This window comes from Tachypleus tridentatus, chromosome 10, assembly GCF_004210375.1.
Source record: "Tachypleus tridentatus isolate NWPU-2018 chromosome 10, ASM421037v1, whole genome shotgun sequence".
NCBI classification, from domain to species: Eukaryota; Metazoa; Arthropoda; class Merostomata; order Xiphosura; family Limulidae; genus Tachypleus; species Tachypleus tridentatus.
In genome coordinates this window covers 168,921,843-168,947,914 of record NC_134834.1, presented here as the reverse complement: position 1 = coordinate 168,947,914, position 26,072 = coordinate 168,921,843, and the positions used below count along the sequence as shown (strand labels likewise).

The window sequence follows — 26,072 nt, the reverse complement described above, 5'->3', positions numbered from 1 at the left end:
AACAATACAAATTATTCCTCCTGCTCTGTTATTACAATAGACTCTTCAATAAGTTCAATTTAAAATCCCCACTATAGCTGTTGGTTACAACAGTTATGAACATAATTTTAAATAATTCTCTCTCTCTCTTTGTCAGAGTCCTCTCATTCTGATTTAGTGATTAAAGAACACAGTTGACAAGGGAAGTTATTTCTTCTATACTATATTATTACAATACAATCTATCAATTCAATTTAGAAATTGACACTATATGCTTTCAGTGGATGAACTTGCAATCAGGCAGTTTAGTTCTATCCAACCAACCATATATATATGTGAAACTACATTTTGAATGCATACTTATAGCTTGTCTGAAGCCATGAACTATCCACACACACTACAAGGTATGATGAAATAATGTATGATTCATAAACAGTGATGTAAAGAAACTTGTGATAAACTATTGCTTCTAAAACTAAATTTAACACTTGCAGTATACTTGAACTGTCTAAATTATAACACTTGAATTGAACTTAAATGGCCATGTGTATCTTAACACTTTTCATGTTAAGATTTCTCATTCAGATATCTTTATTCAGTACCTGAAGTCAAGGAATTTAGCATTAAAGAAATATTGTGCATGTCAGCACAAGCCTGGATTGTTCAAAAAATTCTTTCACTTCAATTTAAGATAAGATTGTTGATAGGGCCAACTACAATATGAGTAATCATTTGAGTTATGTAATTATTTTTTAAAATATTGCTGTTGTGTCCTTCATGGCATATATTTTGTAGTGTTTTCACTTGGTACTCACTCATCACAACTGTTACCTGGTTATAAATTTACTACCTGGTTTTTCAAAAAATAATTATTCAAAGTTTAAGTCAGAGTAATATAAACAAAGTTCTTGACAAACTATTATTTTTATGATAGAGCGGTAAGCAAAAATCAGAAACAAGCTAAATGATTCATAATACACAGAGTGAAGATGAAAGTGGAAGCAGTCACAATGATAAGATGCAGATTAAATTTTAGTAGATGGTCAGCTGCATTGATTACTAAGTCATTGATCTGTAAGTTTAACAATGTATAAAAATCCTGGAGTACCTTATAAAGTCATTCATCTGTTCATTATATTTTGTTTATACCACACCAGCTTTTACTTCTTCCATTTACAATAATGAATATAGGAGACAAATAATCAATTATGTAAGCAGTAAATTTTGAATAGTCCATTTTGAGTTTATCAGTTAATTTGCTACAAGTAGTTGTTTAATGGTTATTGCCATTTAGTAGCATGGCATGATCAACATGCTAGGACAGAAATGAGACCTATCACTTGTTGGAAATTTCCAAACCTGATAAATGTGTGATTAGTAGTATCAGTGTAAATATAATGTTCCAAAGCTTTTATATTTTTGTATAACTAGTTTAAGTTGCTTCAAATGTAGCTAGCTGCTGGTTGTCATAATTTGAATTATTAGGTTGCTGCAGTTCTTGTCATAGAATTATTTTGCTTCACTGTAAATTAAGTGATAAATATACACTGATCATAATTGAGAGTTATCAAAGTTTTGTTACTGAAATATTTGAACTAAGCTTCACTCATCAGTTGTGCTAACTTTCCTAATAATGCAGGTACACTCATCAGTCTTGTAATCTCTCAATGTGTGTTATGGTAACAGGCAGCTGCAGATGTTGTAAAAATGTCCATACATACTACAAAATTGTCATAATGTACAAATACTGTTTAAATGGTGCAGGTATTGTGTAATGACAGTCAATCAGGATGAATCATTATGTTACTCTGTTCTGTTACCAGTTGCCAATATTAATAAGATAATAGTATCCAACTGAAAAAAACATTTGGAAGCTTTAAACTAATATTAATTTCCTGACCACTAAATCAGTGCTTGTTACTAATTGGTGAAAATTAAAAAAAAATTGAGATGCATTTGTTGGAATTTGTTACATTACCTCATTCAGAATAGTTGAAATACTTTGCAGGCTTATTTTGTAGTATGCAAAATGGCAGTATAGAATTTCAAGGTTAATATCATTTACTGTGTTCTTTTACTTTCATCCAGGCCCGGCATGGCTAAGCGCGTTAAGGCGTGCGACTCTTAATCTGAGGGTCGCGGGTTTGCATCCCTGTAGCGCCAAACATGCTCGCCCGCCCAGCTGTAGGGGGGTTATAATGTGATGTTCAATCCCACTATTCATTGGTAAAAGAGTAGCCCAAGAGTTGGCAGTGGGTGGTGATGACTATCTGCCTTCCCTCTAGTCTCACACTACTAAATTAGGGATGGCTGGTACAGATAGCGCTCGAGTAGCTTTGTGCGAAATTCAAAACAAACAAACAAATACTTTCATCCAAATGTTCAAAACTTTTAAAAAGTGTGGCATCATGGTTGATATTGTTTTGTCTTCTGCACTGTTGTGTTGATAGTGGTTGGAAATTTTTGGGCACTGAGAGATACCTACCTGAATTACCCATCTAAATATGATTTTTGGTGTCCATTGAAACACTAGTATTTTGTTTGCCTTTTTAGAAAAGTTCATATTTGCTTTTATGCCTTGTAGTTTCTAGCAACCCATACAATCAAAGGAACTTTTTGAATAAATATATTCATTGTTTAGTGACTAAATATTTTTTTCATTTAAGTAGAAGAACCTACCACAATTTTATTCACTTGTTCTTAACAAGGTTAACAAACTAAAACTGTTATGAAATTACATAGTGTCAGCTACTTTTAACTGAATCTTATGTGAAACAATTTAATGTTCATTACTCTTTAAATACTTGCCTGAACAGCATAAGTGTATTTTGTTTCAAATTACTCTGTCTACTATATACGTAGAAATAAACTACTTGTGTTTTGTAATGTATTATTGTAATGGTTTCAGTATAGCTTTGCAGTTATATTTCCTGAAGTGTTTCTTGTGTAAACTTTTTTTTCCGTATAAGCTAAACTGTATGGGTAGTTAGAATCATATTAATGTGTGTGTGTTTTCTTATAGCAAAGCCACATGGGCTATCTGCTGAGCCCACCGAGGGGAATTGAACCTCTGATTTTAGCATTGTAAATCCGAATCATATTAATAGCACTGCTTTTCAGAATACATGAACATGTGACTATTTACAAATTTTATTTTTTACTTCCAGTTTTTATTGATCACACCCAATGACGTGCTTAAATGAAATAAATGTTTAGTGCTTACGTACAAATTTTAACATTATAACAAGCTACATTTAAAGACATGGGTATAACTGAAATGAAATATAAAAACTTCTAATCTGTATTTAGTTTTAAGTATCTAATTTATAAACTGCTATTAGGAAAATACTAAAGATACTTTTTTCTTTTTTTCCAAAATAAGTGGAATAGAAAATTTAATAAAGTAGCAACAGTATTGAACACTGTGTTTTGTGTTAATATTTCTTTTCATAGTAAGTGTCATTGTCTAGATATTTACCACTTGAATATTTTGGTGTTTAATGTTTATATGAAAGGACACAAATAATCTACTTTAAAAACTACAATATAATGTCATAGTTAATGATATATGAACATAGATTAAAATAGTACACTTTTTAGAACTTGATAATTTAATTTTGATTGCTTTTGCTGATTATAATGTTATTCTATTAGAGAATTTAGTGAAGTTTAAGGATCCTGTTGTGGGTTTATCTGTGAGGGCTAAGAGACAGAAGTTAAAAAGGATCAGAGAAGAGAAAATCAAGAAAATTAAACAGGCTAAGGGGCTGGATAAAGTTTCTGTTTTGAAAGTGAAGAAAAATAATATAAAGTCTAATAAAACTGATTCCAAAGGAAATTGTGAAAATTCGAAACTCTCAAAGAAGTTAAAAAATAAGACTGGAAAACAGCAGAAGCTTCATGAGGATGGAATATCAACACAGTTGGGACAGAAAAAAACATCATCTAACAAGCTTATGGAGAAAAGACAAAAAGGAAATAAATTAAAAGCAAAGAAACCTGAAATAAAAAATTCTTTGGACAATAATACAAATAAATCATCTATTGATAAATATCTAGATACTTTTGAAACTCCAGGTTCAAGTAAATTAACTGAAAGTTTTTGTAAATCAGAACCTTGTGTTCCTCCCATACTTGCAGAAGAATACCTTTCTAAGCAGGAAGAAGATACAACATCAGAGAAGAATGAAATTATTAGTGGCCAGTCTAGCAATAAAGTGTCTCCTCAAAAAATTCATGTGTTTGAAGGTAAATTCAACTCACTGTATTGGTTTTTGTGTTTAATATTTATAAAATTTTGTTTAAAAAAACTGTTTCATAAAATATACTTTCCATTTTGACTTTTTACTGTGGGAAAGATTATCTTGCTTTATGTCAGATTCCAATCATCTTAATTTGTTCCTAATTTGTTTAGCTGTTTTGGATTGCCAATGATGCACTGAAATATATTGTTTCTTTCCCAGTAATTAAAAAACAAGTTAGATGTGTTGGAAACATCTTGCATTCTGATGTCTGTTTTGCCTTCATATAAATTTTTTTCCTGTTTTTAAAATTTGAAGAAACATTATGCACTTTAAATGTTTTTTAGTCACTAATGTTAATTTGTGTTGGGATTAGATAAATTTGTTTCTATGGCTAACATCAGTTGTACATCAACATGAAATTATAATAGTTTATGCATAGTTATAGTAACTGACAAAAAGTTTTGTATTTTAGCAGAATCATATCTCAGGTGGAATGGTATATTGATTACTGAGTTAAATTATGGTTCTGATGTATATAAGTAGCGTGTTTGCTCAGAAATTATTTTATCAAGTTAACTTAAAACATTGTTTTCAGTTTTTTGGGGAGCGGGAACTTGTTTCACTTTGTATTAAGTGATAGTATTTTGATATCAGAATTTGTCCACCGTATTGCATTTAAAATTAATTAAGCTACTTTATAATCATGTTATATCAACAAACTTGGCATCAAAATGTAACTAATAATTCACATTTTAATATCTCAGTTTTAAGTCCTTAATTTCATAAGGTAATATTTTACAAAATCCTCATTTTACCCTAGTATGAGAACTATGATGATCTCTAGGTCTCCCCTTTTCTCAAACTTTATTTACCATCCTTCTGAAAAGTATGACATTTGATGTAAGTTACTTATTATAATATTGTTATTATCCAGGCAAAGCATAGTTTTCATAGTCGTCAATTTTATTTGGTTACAAAGTCATAAACTAAAAAAAATCAGACCTCTTGCCATGTCTACATGTCACATCCTCTTTTTAACAAATTCCCAATGATCCTCTGTGATGTTTAATAATAAATTATTAATAATTAATAGAAAGCCAGTGTTTTAAGCCATCAGATAATATATAATATTGACATATTTTCTGTGCAGGAAATTATATATTTCATTTCCAGTTCAAAATTTGTTCCCTATGTTGGGAAACACATTGACCAGCTTAGCTGTAGTTTTAATGACTATTATTGCTTAGTTATAGGACACTGTCTGCTTTTTTACACATTATTATTCTGTGTTCTTTGATGCATTATTTAAGTAAAAAATTAATACAGTAGTACCATCAATATAAAAAGTAAGGTTAAATTTCATAGACCATGAGCAGTAAAAACAAAAAACTCAGGTAAGTGTCATATTACTTGCTTTTGTTTGTATTTATTTATTATTATAAAAGCAACTAAAATGTAAATATTAAATTTTTTACAATATATTATGTAAAATAAAGAAAAATACAACCTCTCACGAGTTATGTTTACAACTTGCAAGTAACATGCCTGGATGTCATGTAATTTGATAGGGTAATGTAAACCACTTGTTGTTTGCCAAGTGACAAACATTTGTTTGATAGGATTATTAGACAGTTCAACAGGGAATAAGACAAAATTTAAGTTTAAACAGGTGTATACTGTTGTTATTTTTATGCTGTCTAGGATAAGTAAATGCAAATTAGTGGCAAAATTTTAGTCATTCTCAAAAGGAAAAAGGGGTGTAATTATTTGTTTCATATTTTATCATAACAATTATGAGGTTAGTTTATTTGAGCAACCTTGTATGTAGTTAGGATAGCGAAAATAATAGATAAAGTATAATGTTATTGGAAAAAAGTTTGAAATTTATTTAGGGTTTAGAAATAATACAAATGAAATTTAATAATCAGATGAAGGAAAGTTTTTAATATTAACAGTCAGCACTTTAACTTATATTCACAAAAAAATGTTCGGTAGAAGTGCTTATAGATTCTGATTGTTGGTCTACAGAAAGATACTTCTGACTGAAAGCTTTCAAAATTTTAAGATGCACAAAACATAGAAGTTATAGTGTGGAAACTTATAAAAGCCAATTTCATGTCATGAACTGAGTCAATTCAATCAAGTACGTAGTGAGAGTGTTAACATCCGACATTATTTATATTTGGTCAAACTGATTGTGTATTTATCAAGTTTTTTATGATACAAAACTGTACCATTAGGGTGAGAATTAGTGCAGGTGTTTACTCCTTTGTAAGTAACTATGATAAGTCAGTTCAACATTTCTATAAAACACTGCTATTAATATTTTAGTTTTTTTTTAAAGTGTATAAAGTAAAACTAGAAAATTTTAAATTTAGATCTATGTTAATAAAGTAAAATTATTATTTTTTAGATGTTCATAGTAATTTTTACTTTCATTAATTAGTATCAAAATTTTAAATCCAAGTTATAAATGGATAGACCTTGAGAAAGAATGTTCTGGGAATAGTTCAGAATTAGTGGTAGTTCCATTCACTGAAGTTCCCTGTCTCTAAAGTGTAGAGTGAAGGCATGTATGTTTATAATAAGTTTTGTTTTACTGCCCACTTTTTTTTTACTACAGTTATCAAGTAATACAGGTTTGTATGGTTTTACTAGTTTACCTTTTGTTTCAGTGCTTCTTTATTACAATTGTAATGTTGGTTTACTGAAATACTTTGCACAACATTAATGTATATTGATAAATAATTTTTTTATCATTTCTTTCTGGAACATTTAAGCAACTTAACATTTTTAATATGTATTTTTATCATCTTCCCTTTTATGTGAATCTAAAATACAAGTTTTTAATTACAGTTAAATATTGAGCAGAGTGTGCTTTTAATGAACAGAGAATGAGAAAAAAATTGGGACTATTTTTAGCTGAATCAGTGAATATAATATAAGAATTGAGTTAAAAGTTGAATATATTTTCTCTGGAAAACTGTAGACACTATCTCATTGAAAAGCTAACTTTAAGAGTTTCTATATTAGTTTTTTTTACATTGTAATTTGTTGCTTGAACTAGTGTAAACTCTCGTAGTATGGGTGCATCTAAAATGAAACTTTCATAGTTAATGACAGTTGCTGAGTCTAATTTTAAAATTAATTTAATAGGATACTTGGAAAGTTGCTGTGTATGGCAGATCATGAATAAGTTTATTTTAAGAAGGATAAAGTTTCTTCTGCTTATTTAGTAAATTTGTCTGCAGTATAAAACAAAATAAGAGTTGCTACATGTGGTTACTGTGGTGCTAGGAATGCACAGCACGTAGAAATTAACCCTGTTCTATTAAATCTGCTTGAAGTGTTCATCGTTGCACTTAAATTATCTTAATGGTAACATTACAAATGAGATTTTAGTAATTGGTGCTATTAAACATTCTAGAGACTACTTATAGTTGTAATTGTGTAAATAAACACTACTAAAGAAATTTGAAGGTCCAGAGTGCTAGACAGAGACAGAAGTATTGGGGATTTCTGAATAGATTATATGAAATACTTTTATTTTAAATCAACTTTTGTCATCATAATTTTTTCAATAGTAATATATTTTATCAGAAAATTATGGATTTACTTTCAAATTTAACACAGAAATAAGGATCTTAGAAAGAAATTTAACATAAAGGTAAGAATATTACCATAAAACTATACAGCGTTTCTTGCACATCCTCTGACTTAAGTTTTATTGGGATGCACATTTACGTGCTAGGAGTAGATTTGAGGTTGATATTAGTGAAGTGACTCAGTTAAGACGTTATAGTTTGAATGTCCTGCATTGAAACATGCAACTGTAAACATATTCGATGAAAGAGTGATACTTAAATGAATGGCGTTGATTTTGTATGATTACTACACTCTACATTAAGATGTAAGTTAACTAACTTTGCAGAAATACAGTGGAGCTGCATACTATACATTTCACACTTCTTTTTCCAGAAGATAATCCTGGTTCTCGGGCAATAGTGGTACGTAAAGGACCAAGAATCAAACATGTTTGTCGAAGGGCAGCAGTAGTATTAGGTTTGAAGCGAGCAAAATTCCCAGTGCGCAAAGAGAAGAAGCGATTTAGTCTGAGTGCTTTGCCTGTAGAAGAGAAAGAAAAGATCTTGGAAACTGAGTCAGGACAGAGTAGGTTTATAGAATCACAAAATTTATCATTTTATAATCAGAGTTGAAGTGTATTTGTTAACTTTTATTTTTTACTCAAGAACTTTGCATTATGTCTCAGTTACTATTGTATATTGTACACTAAAGTATGCTTTAAATTTGTAGTTATTTTGATTGCAGACGAGGACTTTATAATAGTAAAAAACATCAAAGTTTAAAACTATAGGAGTTGCGTTATTAGGTAGAAATGCATTTATTTTCCTTTACTTGATAAAATTTCAGATTACAAAGCTAATTACATAGTACATTACTGATAGATAAAAATAATTTCAAAATATCTGATCTTCATCATTTGTTATTGTTTGGTAATGAAGAGTTAGTGATACTTATGGTAAACATTATTCTAGATGCTTCTGACCGTAATGGTCCAGGTCCTCCAGAATTGAATAAACACTTCCCAAGTAAAGCAGAAAAAGAACATGTAGAAGGAATAACTAAAGAAAAGGAGAAATCTGAGAGTAAGGCACCCTTACCATCTAAGAAGGTTTCAACAGTGCCCTGTAAAAAAGCACCTAAGGTATCTGCCAAAAAGGGTGTTCAACAAGGTGGAATGAGGAAAGTTCGCTGTAGAGAATGTCAAGGCTGTCTGGCAGAAGACTGTGGGAAATGTGTTTACTGTCTGTAAGTGTTAGTTTTTGAAATTGGAAACATAATTATTGATTTTAGTTTGATTTATGGTGTTATATATTCCTTAATTATACTAAAATACATCTTAAAAATATTTATTCAAACTTATTTGTACTGATTTGACTATTTCAAGTTAATGTTTACTTGATACATTTTATTGTTGGTTGCATATAAAATGGACAGCAAGAAAAAGTATTGCTACATATGTACACCAAATATGATATGCTAGGAACATGTATCATTGTTTTATATATTTAGAAATATATTGCCTAGACCATTACAATGTGTGTTTTATTCCAACTGGCCTAATGAACCTGGGTATCAGACAATGCTACACTGGCATTGGTTATGGCAGATGTTGTGTGGTTTACATATTGCTATCCTTTGGATTCACTCGTGGGCTTGTAGAATTCATATTGTGGGTTAAAAAAAAAAACAACAGAAACTTGTAAATATAACAATAATGGTAATGATTGCTTTTCCTTTCTCTTTCTTCCATTTGTGGATGTAATCCTACAAAAATAGTATTCAATGTATTTAACTTGCTGTTGTCTTGTCAGTACTTTGATCTTCTTGATACATTTAAAAGTTCTGTTACTTGAACTGATTGTATGTACTTAAACATTGTTTTAACTGTGGTATTCTTAAGAGTAGTCTTTAAGTGTAGGAAATACTACTGATGTCTAAATTCAAGCTTAACTTATAAATGCCATGATAAATGTTGTTGCTTTTAATGTTAATTATTAATACTTTATTACTTCTGAAACCTGTTTATAATTTTGTTTAATGTTTTTTGACATTACCAAATTGAGAGAACTAAATGTGGATCAAGTTTTGTACATTTTTCATATTACAGAGTAATGGCACAACTTTTCAGATTTCTGTTATACCTACTAATTTTAATTTGTTTGAGCATTGATTAAAATCTTGTTTTTCTGAATATAGCAGTATATATTTTACATGTTTAAATTGTTATTGCATTTCATTTTCTAAGTGATGCTCTGGAAAAAAAAGTAAACATTTGTGTATGTTATGTATATAAGTGATCTCAAAATATATCCTTTTTCAACCTAGAGTAACTTCATGTGGCCAAAACAAAATTACTGTTTGTAATCCTATTACATGAAATAAAACTACTTTGATTTGATCATAAAATATTTTAATTGTGTTGAAAGTATTAAAAAAATAAATTTAAAAAAGAAAATTTCACAATAATGTATCTTTTGTGTTTCAGTGACAAGAAGAAATTTGGGGGACCGAATGTTATTAAACAAGCTTGCAAGTAAGTGCAAAAACAATAACTTCCGAGTTAATAAATTGCTTATAGTTATGCTTAGGTATATCTCTAGTTCAAAGGTATTAAAATATTTTTAATATTTTGGTGAGGAGAAAGATATGTTTAGTTTTATTCCACCACTTGTTTTGAAGATGCACCAAACATTTTACAAGCTTTCGTTCTTTTCTCCCCTCACTTACAGGTAGTAATGAAGAAAACATCAATGCTTGTAAATATTCGTAGTTCGATGAGAATGTTGAGAGATTAACTGGTTGTTGTTCTATGAGTCGCTGTAGTATAAATGATTTAGTATTTTGCAATTATTACAGAATGTAGATTATATAAATTTAACCATTCATTTAATTATTCTGTATTACTGAATATGTTTGTAAATAAAAAAAATATTTACTGTTTCAAAAGAAAGATTTTAAAGATATAAAGCTAAAAAAAAGATCTGTATGGTTTCAAAGAAGCATGATTGTAGGTGAATGTCTATCTTGATTCTCAGTGATACAAACAACTGAAAGAATGGATTTTATCCCAAGAAAAATGATCTTAAAATAAATATCAAAAACTAAAACTACATCAGACAAATATAATAGTGATTAAATAGCTTTGTCACAGATGAGTACTAATGTGAGCAGTGAAAGGAAAACAAAATACTGCAAAACCAAAAGTATGGGAGCGAAATTTAAGAGTAGCCTACAATGACTAAGCTGTGTGAAAATAACTCTAAGGGAACTGCATAAAATGGCATAGCATAGTGGGTCTGCAATTGTATAGATATCTAATGATATCAAAATGTGCAAAAGCGTGGATAGAGTGGTGTTGAGAACATAAAAATTGGACCAAAGAATGTGGTTTGATCAGAGTGATCACCTTTTACAGTTTTCTTAACAAATGTGTGCATTTATGTATGATGAATACCAAAAGAAACTTACAACTCTGAATACCTTATGTCTTCAGTTAAACACATTTGAGGCTGTGTGATGTATGAGAAGTATTTTGTTGGAATAGTTTAGCATCTATAATCTTACTGAAAGGCATAGTGTGACAGTAGGTGATATGAAAAGCTTAAAGCCAATAGGGTTTATCTTATGATGAACACTTCATTCTCAGTATTTAAGGTTGATCAAAAAAATAGTAGTTATTGGACATTTCATTTGGCCATCATAATCACCAGATTTAGATGTTATTAAACCTCTTATCAATCCTTGAAACCAACTTTTAAGGTAGACTTCAACCAGCACCACCACTTCAACACTTAGAGAAAGCTTAGATTGACGAAATAACATTAATAACAGAAATAACATTTTATGTTGCATCACACCTTGTTTCATCAGTTTTATGTTATATTAATGTTGAATTGTCTGCTCATGGAGTATGAACTTCATATTAACAAAAACAATATGTAGAAATCAACAAGGGTTTGTTTTCATTATTTTGTCCCCTCCATGTAGTTTAAAAACAGCATAAGACCTTAGAAATATGACAGCTGTTTATTCCATATGTAACTGTGTATCATAACAGTTTTTGATAGTGAAATGGTAAAAATTTTCTATACATTTATGAGTTTGTAGCAAAGTTAATAGTCAGTTATGTTAATGTAAACATTTTGTTCACGTCTGATATGTTTTGTCATTTACTTGTACCAATGAAATTTTTCTCTTGTACATGAAATAAGTGTTCATATAAATTTTCTTAAATAAGTATTTATTGTTAAATTTTTTACATGAAATTAAAGGCTCACTTTTCTCATCTCTTGAATCTGAATTTATACATAGTTGTATAATTCAGGCACATGGTATGAAATACAGATATTTTTCCATCACTCAGCTTATACTAAGTGTGGTGTTCTTACATGTGTTTTCTTATTTATATAGTCACTTTAAGGTAAATAACTGTGTGTAAAGTTCTTCAAATTCTTTATGAACCGTAGATTTAAAAGAAGACTAGTTCTTTCATATGGAGATCTATTGGATGAGTAGAAGTTAGGCAGTCACAGCAAGATGTTACAAAATGGCTTTAACAGCACACTGTTTATTTTTAGAACTCCATCCTTCCCACTATCAGTGAATGGTCAACATAAAAATAATTTTTCTTTGGGCTATCTTTAATATCCAACTTGCTGCTGTTATAAACCATTTATATATATTTTTGTCCTATTGGGCAAAGCACATTTTTGTTGGTAATATAAGCAGCTGACCACTAACTGTTGTTTTTGGCTTGTTACATTTTTTGGGTACATTTTCAAAATTTAACTGTAAACTACAGCTGAAAGTAATCAGTTCTTTTATTTTTAAATGGTCAATAGTTGTAATAGGTACTGGTTGGAAACTATTAAAAGTCAGTCATTAGTGCTAAACTGTATGCTTTCTTTAATCATGATAGGATTTATACAGTAACTTGAGCCTAATGCATATTTAACTGATATTTACTGATTATATTTTGTTTAAGGTATCGTCGCTGCTTGAGACCCCAAATGCCTGCTTTTAGCAAGAAGGTAGTTGAACGTCCACCACCAAAGGGTGAGGGTGATGACCATATGGGTGGGTTTGGAGGAAGTGGTTCATCAGGAGTTGGTACAGCTATGTCTCCTTCTTCTAATTCTCCATCCACTCACAGTGGGAATAACAACAGTGGAAGTAGTAGCAGCAGTAGCAGCAGTAATAGTAGTAGTGGACGTTGTGGCTCAGGGTGTGGTTCAGCAGGGACTTCATCTAGCACCAGTGGCTGTGATAATGGAAAGGAATGCTGTGGTTCTACATCTTTGGATCCTCAAGTGAAAGAAAACAATTCCTTTGTACATTGTACATGTGAAACTGTTTCCTGCAGTGGTTGTGGTACATGGTCAACCCTTGATCCATCTCTTGGTTCTTGTAGTGTAGTAGCTTCACCTTTTCTTGAGGACAAGGCCAGTAATAATGAAAATATCCATGATCATTCTGATTACAGTCACAAAACAGTTTGTTCGCAAGTTTACCCAAATTCAGTAGTTCCACTTTCCAGAATAACACCTTCTCAGGTAGGATGATTTTGAAAGTGTCTTTATTACTTTAAGATTAATAATAAGGTAACTGCTATAAATGTGGTATGTTTTATAGGATAGTGTTTTCCCTATCAAGTTGATTGACTTAACTTTCTAAACACAGGTGGGATCTCCTGTACATCTTGCATGTTATGTGGTTACTTTCAAAAGTTAATAAAAATAACTTTGTTACTAATGTGTGACAATAGAGTTGGGGTTAGAATATAATTTGTAATTGAAATTTTCATGTTAATGCAAGTTTTAATTTCTTAGCTTCAAAATAAAGTATCTGAAACAATTCTAAAGTTTCATTTTTGTTGTGATGCTCAAGCATTCACAACTTTCTTATTTTGGTCAGTATAAATCCAAAGTCCCAACATATATGCTATCTTATTTTAGGTGTGATTTGTAGATAAAGCATGTGGATAAATATATGTAAGCCTTGTATTTATTGATAATCTGCCAAATTTCATGAATGTAAGCTGACTAATTTAAAAGTAATAGCATGAAAACTGTAACAAGGACAAGATGGTTATGCTGTTGGTTCCAGGTACTAAGCCCCTGTTTAAAGAGTTAATTAGCTTGTAAGGCTATCTTCAAAACTGTCTCACCTTATTTGACACATTTATTTAGCTTCCAACGGTCCTTTTGAAATTGGCAGTAGATGCATTATCAAGAGAGACTTTATTGTCAAAGTTGGTGATAAGGGAAGTTAGACCTTGTATCATTTTATGACTTTTCATAGTCTTGTAACATTTTAGTTACAAAGATAGTTATATTATGGTAGGTTTGATCATTCTACTTTAGTGAATTATCTGTTTTTTATGTAAAATATATTTTTTCAAAGCTAGAGAAACTTTGTTAAAAGTTTAGTTCGCTATTTCAATGTGTACCGATTTCACTAACATAGAATGAGTGCAGTATGTGAATGTACTGAATAAATGATCCTGTGCATGATGAACTATATGCCACCTAAACCAGGCAAACGAATTGTAGAATTAAACTAAATATAAAAAGTAAAAGAATAAAAGGGGAAGTTTATTTTATTTTGTACATTCATTTCAGGTTAACTATATGTTGATAATTAACCTGCAGTTACTGTTAGGATAGAAAAAATAACATAGAAAACAAACATATTTTAAAATCTTTTGATATTCAGTTTGGAGGTTCTAAAGTTTACACAAATGAAAATTGTAAAATGAAAAAGTATTTTTATTCTTAACATGTATATCAACTGATACTCAGGATTGTCTTGGTCAGACAAATCTTTAGTAGAACTAATTTATGAAAAATACTGATTTTATGTGCACAACAGATTTCTAATGGTTAATGAAAGGTAACTATATTTCTGAAATTATATGACCCCATTTATTTAAGGTTAAAGGCTAACTGTAATGATGTTTGTAATCTAATGAAATATAATAACTAAGTAAATGGGTACAAATAGTTGAAACAGTATAACAATTACAAGTTTATTTATTTTGTTAAGTATCTGACCTTTTACAGATTCTGCTGTTGTAAATAACGATTTACATCTGTTTGACTTTCAAAACGAAGTCTGAAAAAAACCAAATCTGCTTGGGGTCATTCCAATGTATCAGTTTGATAATAAAGAACTTTGACTATAATTTCAAATTCACTATATGTATCTCTGTGAAATGTGGTAAATCTAGTAAAATGTGCAAGTCAGTTGTACACACAAAATCAGATGTGTTAGAAAAGAACTTGCACTCAAGATATGTTTATGAATTGATTACATCAGTCTGATTTAAACTTTGATAATTGAAATGGTAGGTGATGTTTATTAATAATAATAGTTTTGTCTGTCATACAGTTTGCAATTTGCATTTATGTGACTTCTGCCGTCTGAAATGTGTACTTAGTTATTTTAGTATTCATATATATTGTATTGGTACTTTTTTACTATGAACTATTGCTAAATAATCAGTGCAGGATAAAGTTATTTATAACTCTGACATCAAATTTATATCATCTCTTAAGTGGAATTTTGTGAAAGGTTGTGGTATGTGTATTGATCTACACGCATGCACATGTGGTTAAAAAACAAAATTTAATTTTTTATGTAGTGGGGGATTACAATTTAACACAGAAGTAGCCTTTTAAACCTTAGTTTTTATAATAAAACTAGTGTATAGCCCATAAAAAATGACAGGGCAAGTAGTAGCACCTCAATCCCATAGTATATCCTGACTTTGCATTCTGTAGGTAACTGCTAATTAAAGTAAATAAATTTTGCAAAATCAACAAGCTAGACCAACAAATAGGCAGAAATTTGCAGGCAGGGCTGTCAAACATTGGTGATTTCCTTCATGAGCTAATCACAATTATTATCATTCATAAAATGAATCTGTGGCCTTCTCATAGAATAATTATTGGTGCAAACCAGTTAGATTAATAAATTCTAATTTATAGAAAAGCTAGTGCATTTTGGTAACACTGCATTGACTTCTGTATCATGTCACTTAGCAACAAAATTTAACTTATAAACAACAAAACTCGGAAAATATTTGTTGATTCTTAATTTAGAACATCCATTGTTTAAACAGGTTAGTTTTTTATTAAAAATGTTAGGGATATAACAGAAAATAGCTTAATTCAGAAACAGTTGAAGTTTAAAATTGAATTAATATTTTTACTTTTATTTTCAGTTTCAAGCATTTAACTCTGGACTAGTTGATCTCACACTGTCTTTAGGGTTATTACATGAACATTCACTACAGTTACAAGGTTTCATGGCACACCCTTTTACACCAACTTCATATTAGGCAGACAATTGAATTGTTCTCTCTGAATAAGAAACTTAGCTTTTGTGACTCATCCCATTTTTAGAAATCAAGAGTGATGTGAAACACTGTTTTTTAAAAAGGTTAGGTGTATTACATAGAGGAAGCATTTTTATCTATTCTTCTTGTCTTTGTTAAATGAATTGAATCAGTGAAATAAGTTTAAAGTTAGGAGCACTCACTAGAAGTTGTCATAAATGCATTTTGACTGTGTACAGCCTTAGTCATTTTTATCATTCTAGTAACCACAAAACTATACATAATAAAATTCTGAATTTTATTGCTCTTTGAATCATGCCTAACTACTTTAGCAAGTAATAACTCTTAAGCAGTATTGCAGGGAGTTATGGATGGAACTAAGTTTCAGGTTACATCATTGAACAAATAAATATGTATATTTATCAAAAATTGATTACAGAAACATCTTTTACTTCATTTTTTTGTAATATATAAACTAAATATTTTCTTTTTTGCAATTTACCCAAAATGTATTGAATAAAAGAATGTATATAAAAACAAGAAATTTAGCACTTGTTTTAGCCCTAGTCTGGTTTGAATATCAGTGTTTGCTATTGTAAGTCATCTTTTTTGTGTGTGTGTGTGTGTGCGTGCGTGTGTGTGTGTTCATTGCCCACAAAATAACTGTTTCCAATGTGTGTTTTAAAACACAAAAGGCATAATGGGAACTATAATGGAATGTTCTAAGACATAATTTGTCTGGCTATATATAAATAGGTTAAAATATTCCATCATGTTTTATATAATTGACTTCAATCTACACATATCAAAATCTATTTGAAAAACTGTGCTTTTCACTGAGAAAATAAAACAGCTAATCATCAAGATCGTGTAATTCACAAAATTATAAACACCTGTCATTGACAGAGAGTCATGAGAAAATAAGTGATTTCAAAAGTTTGAAGAGTCAGAAGGAGCCTTTGTGATGTGTGGAATACATTTAGTGGTTTCTCAGAAAATAAAGAAAATGGAAGGTTCTTATTTTATACTCTGGCTTGTTGATAACTATAGTTTGTTGGGGTTTTTTTCCTAACTTCTGGGTATCAATACAAGAGAAGAAAAAATTTGAAAGTCTGACAATGGGTCATGTAACACGTAACTAAAGAATGAGCATTTTTTTTAATATTTCCTTTTGAAATTAAAAATTTAAATATAGATAATATGGAAATTAAGTTATAAACTATATCTTAATTTCAAATTTATTCTCAAACAGAATTTAATTTTGAATGTAGCTTTGTAAAAAGGTAGTTACAAGTGCACTTTGTTCCTCCTTCCCACACAAGTGCATAAAGATGCAAGCACAACTATATCCAGAGGGTTAGCTTTTAGGATATTTCTCACATAAATTTAATTGTTGTATAATTCATTAGAATGATACTTTGCCTTGTACTAAAATATTGTGATGTGCTGTTATCATAAGGCTACAATAAGATGACTTTGAAAAAAGTGGTATTCTTTATTTTCTTAGTTTTGCTAGATTAATAATGTAAATTTTATGTATGAATGGTATGAAGTATACTTTACCTTTTGTAATAAAATGATAATTGTTCTTACAAACTAATGTTTATTGGAAGCACCTACAAGTTAAATTTTTAATGTACATTGTGAGTAGATAAATACTCTTTTAAATGTTTCATTATTTTCTAATATTTAGAAAGAAATATAAAACTGCTTTATTTTTTAAAATGTGGAAGTAAATTTATTAAACTTTAAATTATTGTTATTAGAATAAGAATTAATTAAGTTATGTTGACTTCTAGTCAGACCACCCAGTTTGTACTAAGGCCAGAACATCTTCGATTTGGGACATTACAAGACCACAGAAGACATATGAAATCAAAAGACAACCATATCGAAAACCTTGTCTTATCTATGCAGATTATTGGGTGTGTATTGTTGTTTTTCTTTTCATTTAGTTAAACAAAGGATATTACAGGTACTTTTTCATTAGTTTTTGGAGTGTATTTCTTCCTCCTCTAAAGGTTATTTAGAAAATTGCAGAAAGTGTAAAGTTAGTGTAATGAGCTTTTAGTGAAGTCTACTGGCTTTAGATCCACTCCTAAAATTTTAGGGAAGAGTTGTTTTTGAGCTTTGTTCTTTTGCTTTAAAAATTTTCTTGCATTACTAACATATTACCCTTACCCAAAATAAGGGAATATGGATATATCAGTATTTTGTATGAACTGATAAGGAGCTGTTCTGTGGTGTAGTGTATTTAAGATAAACTATAAATTTGTATTATTCTTGAAGGAAATAATGGGGGATAATAAGAAAAATTACTTTTAAACGATCATTTAACTGTAGTGAGTGGAAACATTTTTCAGAATATGTGAGATGTTTTTAGTGTAAGATTAATAAGTAACAACATAAGGATTTGCCATTCTTTTGTGCTGTATTATCAAGGTGATTTGCCAAAAAACAGTTTTAGTTTTTCATTCTGTATTAGTATGTCTGTGTTTCCTCTGTATCATTATTTTTCTTTTATTCCAAATTAAATATTTTTTGTAATTGTTATTCTTGTTTCTGAATATTTTAACACTATTTAAAACCAGTTCTAATTTTAGAAATTTCTAATTTTAATAACCATCTCTCCACTGCCTTTTTTTATACTCAATTATTGTTTTTGTTCTTTCAAATTATCACACTTTACACTTCTGTTTATTGGTAGTTTACCCCTGAGGAAGGAAGGTCTACCTTCCAGAAGAACTCCATCTGTTGTTTTTTTCTGATCTTATGCAATTTTCTTTAGATTCAAAAATTGGTACTAGTTATAACAGTATTTGGTATTTTCTAATAATTTTGCCACAGACAGCAGTTTTTATTGAAATGTTGTAAGAAGTTAAAAAAATCTTTTTAAGAAAGCTATATTATATAGAATTAGATTATTTTACTGAGCAAATTATTGTTATAAATTATAAGATGGATAACATTTTATTGAACATGGTGGTTCTTTTCTGCAATGTGTAAAACAAAGTGACAATTATCAATAGGAATTTAAGGTATTAAGTAGATGTGTGAATTTTGGAAAGAATGTTAAACCAGTGAAATTTTAATGAAGGTAGTCCTTTTTTTTTAAGAATATTATGTGTGTGTTATTATATGTGAGGAAACACATATCCTGATTTTAGTTTGTATTTGTGTGTATTCATGGCTTTTCTGATGAGTTATGCAATGTCAAGGCACAATGATACCAGTTTTGTTTGCACCGATATTATGTAGGTGTGTTTGAAAAGCTTATGATTGTAGCTTAAACTCTCAGTTGGCAAGTGAATATTGTATATTCTGAGTGTTGTGTTTTTTACATTTGTAGTTTTTATGAATCTACTTTTTGAACTAAGTTATTTCTAAATTATCAGAATGAGTCTTTTTATTCCTGTTCTGTTTTAACCATAAATTATTTTATTTGTTCTTTTGAATTCTGTAAGAATTTATTTTATTTAATAAGCTTACTTTATTTTTAAGTTTTGGCTTTTTATATTACTGTTTTTTATGTCAATAGCAAAGTAATGAATGTGTAAGTCTGTAACTGTCAAACAGTGTAATAAGGACAAGTTTTAAAATTTTGTCATAAGACCAATAAATTGTTTAAATATGGACTTGTTTGTTTTTAGCAAAATCATGTACAAAATTATTTTTGAGGTACTTTCATCATTAAAATTAATATTTTCATATGCATTTCATTTTTTATACCAGACAATCTTAGATGAAGTTAAGTATTATTGATTATTATTATCTCTACATGGCACATGTTGACTTCTAAAAATAACAAAATCCCAGCTGGTATTAAAAATTTACCTTGATGTAAATCCCTGCTCCTACAATTGATAATTATAGTGTTTAATATAAATTGAAACTTTTATATTATATCTAATTCATAAAACTGGAATAGAGATTTTTTTCAAAGTGAATTAGATTTGTGAGCAAAGACAAAAGAAAAATATCCTTTGAATATCATTCTTTTTAGGATGGATAAAGTAAACCTTCAAAAATTAATAGAAAATGCTAGGATGCTTTTAGTTCCATATTCAAGTCAGTTGTTATTTTTGTTTGAAAAGACAGTCCAATTTTACTATGAATTGGAAATTAGTAATTATTCTATACCATATTGTTTCTTTTGTGACTTCTCATATAATACTATAAACTTGAATGGTTCATAAAGTTGACACTTGTCATACTGCCTAGTGTTTAGAATTGCACAACAGCCAACTGAAGATTCCTGTTGATATATTTTATTGTAGTTCTGTTTGGGGATATATGTTTCTGTGTTATAAATTATATGAAGCAGATACATAATTGTCACTGTTTGGATGTGGCTTGCATTCATGTTTGTGGTTCCTATAGGTCAGAGAGAGTGATTGGGAAAAGTTGCTGAATTTTATATCCTAGATTCTACTCCTAAAGAAACATGGATAATTTGATTTTACAGATGACAAAAATCAATGAATTTTGTGTGTTCAGTATTGTTTCTAGGACACAAATTAGCAACTGAAAGTTATGCAATTTATGCATCCACATGCAGTAGGAAACTGTTTGGATGTTTGATCTATGAGAAATGTACTTGTTAAAGATTATTTCACAACAGTAAACATGTTCTTTCTGAGTATTAAAAGTCAAAACATTGTCACAAATTTTAAAATCTATAGTATTGTATGTGATGTAACTTTTTTTGTTGTCAGATGCACTATCATAAACAAGTGAGTAATCTGCCTGTGTTGTGTATGTTCAGGTAAAGTATCAATAATATGAGAATAGCCTTGACCCATCTTGTTGAAACTGTGTAAGATCATACATAACTTTACTGTGACTTAACATACAGTTTGTCGTCTTTAGTAAGCATTACATGAACAGTGTTTTTAATTTTATATATTATTACAGATAATAGTTGGATGATTCATTACAAATATAGATATTGTCAGGAGATAACATATTTTGATCAATGAAAGGTTTGGGAAAAATCAGAATTTTATTCCACCCAAGGTGTGGGAACCATATATTTAAGAAAATAAACATTGTCCAAACAAAGAAGAAAGAGGAAAAAGAGTATTTATTACATTACATTTGATATAGCCAATTTTGTATTATGTGATCAAGTGTGTCACTTTGTTATTTGTTCTCTACAGGAAGATTATGATCCTCAACACATTTGGAATGAAGGATTTGCCCTCATTGGTTCTCAGGTGTTCCCAGTCAGAAACACGTGTTATTTATGTGGCAGTGCTGGAGTGGAAGAGGTAGGTTTTGTGCTTAAATTAGCTTGTATAAAGATGTTAAAAGATTGTTTACTTTATAAAAATTTCAGCTAAATTGCTGATTTAAGATTGGCTGCAATAGCTTTGCAGTTTCATGAAAATAGATATTTTAATATTATAATCTTAAATAATACAGTCTTAACGCTGAAATGTAGCAGAACGTGATTTTCACTAATATTATTAGATACAATTTTGATTTTATATATTCTGTTTATTTCAAAATGTATTTATCAAATGTAGCTTATTGAGATTATAATGTTTACTGCTAATATCTTTCTTATTTTATGATGGAACATAAAATATTTCCTCAATGTGTTTTTAATTGTTAATGAGGGTAAAAAGCAAAAAGGAAATTATGGTAACACTTCAGCAGCATATAATCATTTCAAGGAAAATTTGGAGGTGCAGTAGTATTTTAGCTTGTTAATTAAGTAATATCTTAACAACAAAGCAAAAACAGTCAAACAATGGAGCTTTTAAATCAAATAAATAAGAGATTGTAGCAATCAAATCACTACAGAATATTTATTTTGAAACTCGGAAAATTATGCATATTAAGCTACATTAAGAAAAATAACGAATAAGAATTTTTTCTAATCTTAGATTCATATCTGTTTTTGGTGCTATTTATGAGCATACATAATGGATATTTTGTGGCTAAAATTAGTATAATGTTTTATTAAAATGAGTTGATACCTCTACTTTAGTGGTTCTTAACCTGTGTTCAGTCAAACCCCAGGGGTTCAGTGAGTCAATCTCGGGTTCGGCAGAGGTCAAGACACACACACTGCGTGTGTGTGTCCGTTCCGTTCACCCCACATGTATGATTCGTGACGTCATTCTCCACTTGGCCATCATTGGCTGCGGCTGATCACGTCACATCACTTGGCCTTAAATATCTGTGCTGCAGGGAACTTCGTGAGCTTAGCAGTTGACTTGTGACTGTAGTAATCGTGCATTATTTGTGATTTTTTTCCTAATCTTTCAATCCCTTCATACTAACTATGTCGAGCAAAAACAGAAAGTGGTCAGACGAATATGTACAATATGAATTCACGTGTATAATGGAACATGATGGGAGTCAGTGTCCTTAATGCATAATTTGCAATGCCAAGTTGAGCAATTCTAGTCTACCATCGGCAAAACTAAGAGATCTCTCCCTATAGCTGCATGGAGATGCGAAATACAAGAACACAACGCTTGTTGAATTCAAGGTGGAGAGAGCCAGGTTTGATGAAAAGGCTAATTTGCCTGTTCTCAGCTTTGTACCCATTGACAAACAGATCCTCACAGCATTGTATGAAGGTGCATATTTGATCACAAAGTAGGGCAAACCACACACCATTGGTAAAGCACTTGTAAAAACAGCTGCGTAGAAGATGGCAAATACCATGCTGGAAAAAGCTGCTGAAAATAAGTTATCCCAAATTCCTCTTTCAAATGAAACCATCAGCAGCAGGATAGATGACATAAACGATGACATCTTGGCTCAAGTAGTTGCAGATCTGGTTTCAAGCCCAGCAAAATTCAGCCTTCAACTCAATGAGACCACCGACGTTTCCAATCTAAGCCAGCTTGTTGTATTCGTGTGCTATGCAAAGAACGACAAGATAAAAGATTTTTTATTTTGTAAGCCTCTTACAACAACAACTAAGGCAGCCGACATGAAAAACTTGTGGATGACTTCTTCAGAGACAATGATCTTTCGTGGGATGTGGTTTCTGCAGTTTGTTCGGATGGAGCTCCTGTCATGCTGGGACGAAACTCTGGTTTTGGTGTGTTGGTGAAAGCAGATGCATTACACATCATTGTAATGCACTGTGTTCTGCACAGGCATGCATTGGCAACAAAAACCTTGCCTTTAAAACTGGCAGAAGTATTAAAAATTGTTGTGGAACATGTGAACTTTGTGCGAAATAGTGCCCTGAAGCACTTCAAAGAGCTGTGTAATGAAATGGGCTCTGAATTCGAGGTACTTCTGTACCATTCTAGTGTTCGGTGGTTATCCAGGGGAAAGGTGCTGAATCGTTGTTTTACCATGCGTGTGGAATTAGCCATATTTTTGTGAGAGCACCAACGTTGTCATACAGATTACTTCAAAAAATCTGAGTTCATTCTCATTTTGGTGTACATGGCTGATATTTTCAATCATCTCAATCAACAGATGAAGGGCAGTGGAGTCAACATCATTGAAGCAGGAGAAAACCTGAAGGCTTTTCAAAAAAGCTACTGTTATGGAAACGACGAACAGAGAATGATAACTTTGCAAACTTCCCCTGCAGGATGACTGTGTAAGTAAGATCAAAGATGTGTCTGAAATTGGAGACATTTCTGTACCCGGGGAGCTGAAGCAAGCAAATTGCCATGCACTTAGATGAGCTTGCAAAGTCTCTCGAAGGATACTTCCCCACCAGAGTCATATCCAGCATGGGTGAGACAGCCGTTCAAATTTAGTGTTGCGACAGCAGATGTCAATGATGAATACCTCGACGAAATCATTGAACTTCAGCAGAGCCAGGTTCAACAGCAACTTTTCAGAACAACAACACTCTCAACGTTTTGGTGTCACCAAATTATAGCGTACCCTCTTATTGTTAAAAAAGCCCTTGAGATACTCATACCATTTGTTACAACATAGCTTTGCGAGCAATCCTTTTCGATGATGGTAGACATAAAATCGAAGAAAAGGAACATACTTTGTTGCGAAAATGATATGAGAGTGGCACTTGCCAAGGTGAAACTGCACATTTCTGAACTTGTTTCTGAAAGGCAACAGCAAAAGTCACATTGATTTGTAGTGAATATTCATTGAGTTATGTTTTTGTGTGAAATTCATGTTTTGTTGGTTTTGTTCTTTGAAAACAGTGATATTGTGTGTAACTGTTGCATGGTTCATTTTGTGCACTAATAAAATATCTACTTATGTTTTGAATTTGAAAAAAAATCATATTTTTCCAGTTATGAAGGGTTCAGTACCTCCAACAAGGTTAAGAACCACTGCTCTACTTGCTGTATTTCAAAACTTTAAGGCATATTTGTTGTTTTTTTCACCTGATATAAAAATTAAACAAGTTGTGGTATAATTGTGCAATGCCAGTGAAATCTGTTAACTTTGTACAGTGTTCTCAGTCAGATTGAACAAGCACAAAGGAAATTCAAATTCTATACATTGAATCTCATTATCTGCATGTAAACCAGCAACTGTACAATATTGGCCATGAGTGTATCTGTTACTAACATTCTCTTTGGCATGTAACAAGTATATGGTGGTTTAGTATTAAATCAAATGAAACACTGGAAACAAGTTTAACTTCTTATGTAATCCATGATATTTTTAATATAGCTTTAGAAATAAACACAATAATTAAATAATTTGATCAGTTTATAGTGTGGTATGAAAGAGGGCTGCAGAATTGTTTAAATCTTTACTAATGAAATTTCAAACTTTTCCAATGCTAAATTTAGCAATAACTATAGATATCTTAGCCAAAAGTATGTATTTCATACAGCTGTACTTTTGTTTTATCTAAGTTGTTTGATAATTAATCCTCATCTAGAGGATTGTTTGCAGTCTAAGGTAATAATTTTCATGTATTCATTTGTCTTGCTCCACATAGTTTCTTTTCTGTAAGAATTTTTACAGGATGTACCAATTCAGAGTTATGTTTTGTTATCATAAAGATGTGCTGCATAAGAAATATTTTAATTTTGAAGAAAGGAATATCTGTAATGATGAATTGTATCAGTAAAACAAGGGAAGTTATGATTCTAGAAGATAAAAAAATTGACTATTTCATGACCAGCTGTCTGTTGTACATAGGAGGTAATGAAGAAAGTTAAAACAGCTTGTAATCTAAGAACACTATGGTTTATTGCAGCTAAAGCAAGAACATCCTTTAGAACAGCAGAAAGAAACAAACAAATCAAGCAGATGTGTGTGTGTTGCACATCAATTTCTTTGGAAGTATTTATCGTTGTGTAGTTGATGAACTGCAGACATAATGTAAAGAGTGTGACCATAATAAAATGTTGTATTGAAAATAAATTATATGCTGCACAAAAGTAGTCCTTAACTGGGCAATCATGTAGAACATCTTTGGCAATGCTAGAAAGGTTTGCGGAGGCTAGGCACTAATGCTTTTGCCATTACCATTGCTCAGGGACACATTTTTGTAGTATTTTTTAATATGGCATTATTGTTTGCAGGTGTGTGAGTGAGAGAGAGAAATGGTGTTCAATATATTAAATGAAGATTGTGTTGGATCCAGTAAAATGTGTATGTGTGTATTAAAAGAACCACCAGCTTTAAAATACTGTATTTTTTTAATATCTTTAGGTGGTTCAAAGTGCTTTTGCAGCTTACACTGCTCATTGGAGGATCTATTTAAATACAATACATAGTACTTTTTAGTAAAAAAATATAAGATGATTTTGTTATTTGAAATCTATTAACATTGTAATCATGTAAGCAAAATAAAGATATCTAATATTCATAAAAATAACATATAAATAACAAATAACTAAATCATTAAGAAATTCACAAGTTACTTGTATAGAATTCATATTCCTTCCATTTTCTTATGAAATAACTCTCTTAATAATCTCTTTGGTTGGTTATCACTAGAACTAAATGGAAAT

General features: G+C 30.5%; 1 protein-coding gene across 2 annotated transcripts in view; it reads left to right on the top strand.

The window, feature by feature from the left end:
* Nucleotides 1-26,072, top strand: part of trx (histone lysine N-methyltransferase trithorax) — a 134,459-nt gene that overhangs the window by 19,755 nt on the left and 88,632 nt on the right. Inside the window, exons 5-11 of one of the 2 annotated variants that reach the window (XM_076465173.1) lie at nt 3,634-4,227; nt 8,202-8,393; nt 8,780-9,053; nt 10,294-10,341; nt 12,793-13,360; nt 17,946-18,071; nt 21,306-21,416. In XM_076465173.1, the coding sequence (XP_076321288.1) occupies nt 3,634-4,227; nt 8,202-8,393; nt 8,780-9,053; nt 10,294-10,341; nt 12,793-13,360; nt 17,946-18,071; nt 21,306-21,416 (1,913 nt within the window). The remainder of the gene's footprint in view (nt 1-3,633; nt 4,228-8,201; nt 8,394-8,779; nt 9,054-10,293; nt 10,342-12,792; nt 13,361-17,945; nt 18,072-21,305; nt 21,417-26,072) is intronic. The other variant, XM_076465175.1, reaches the window with a different exon arrangement.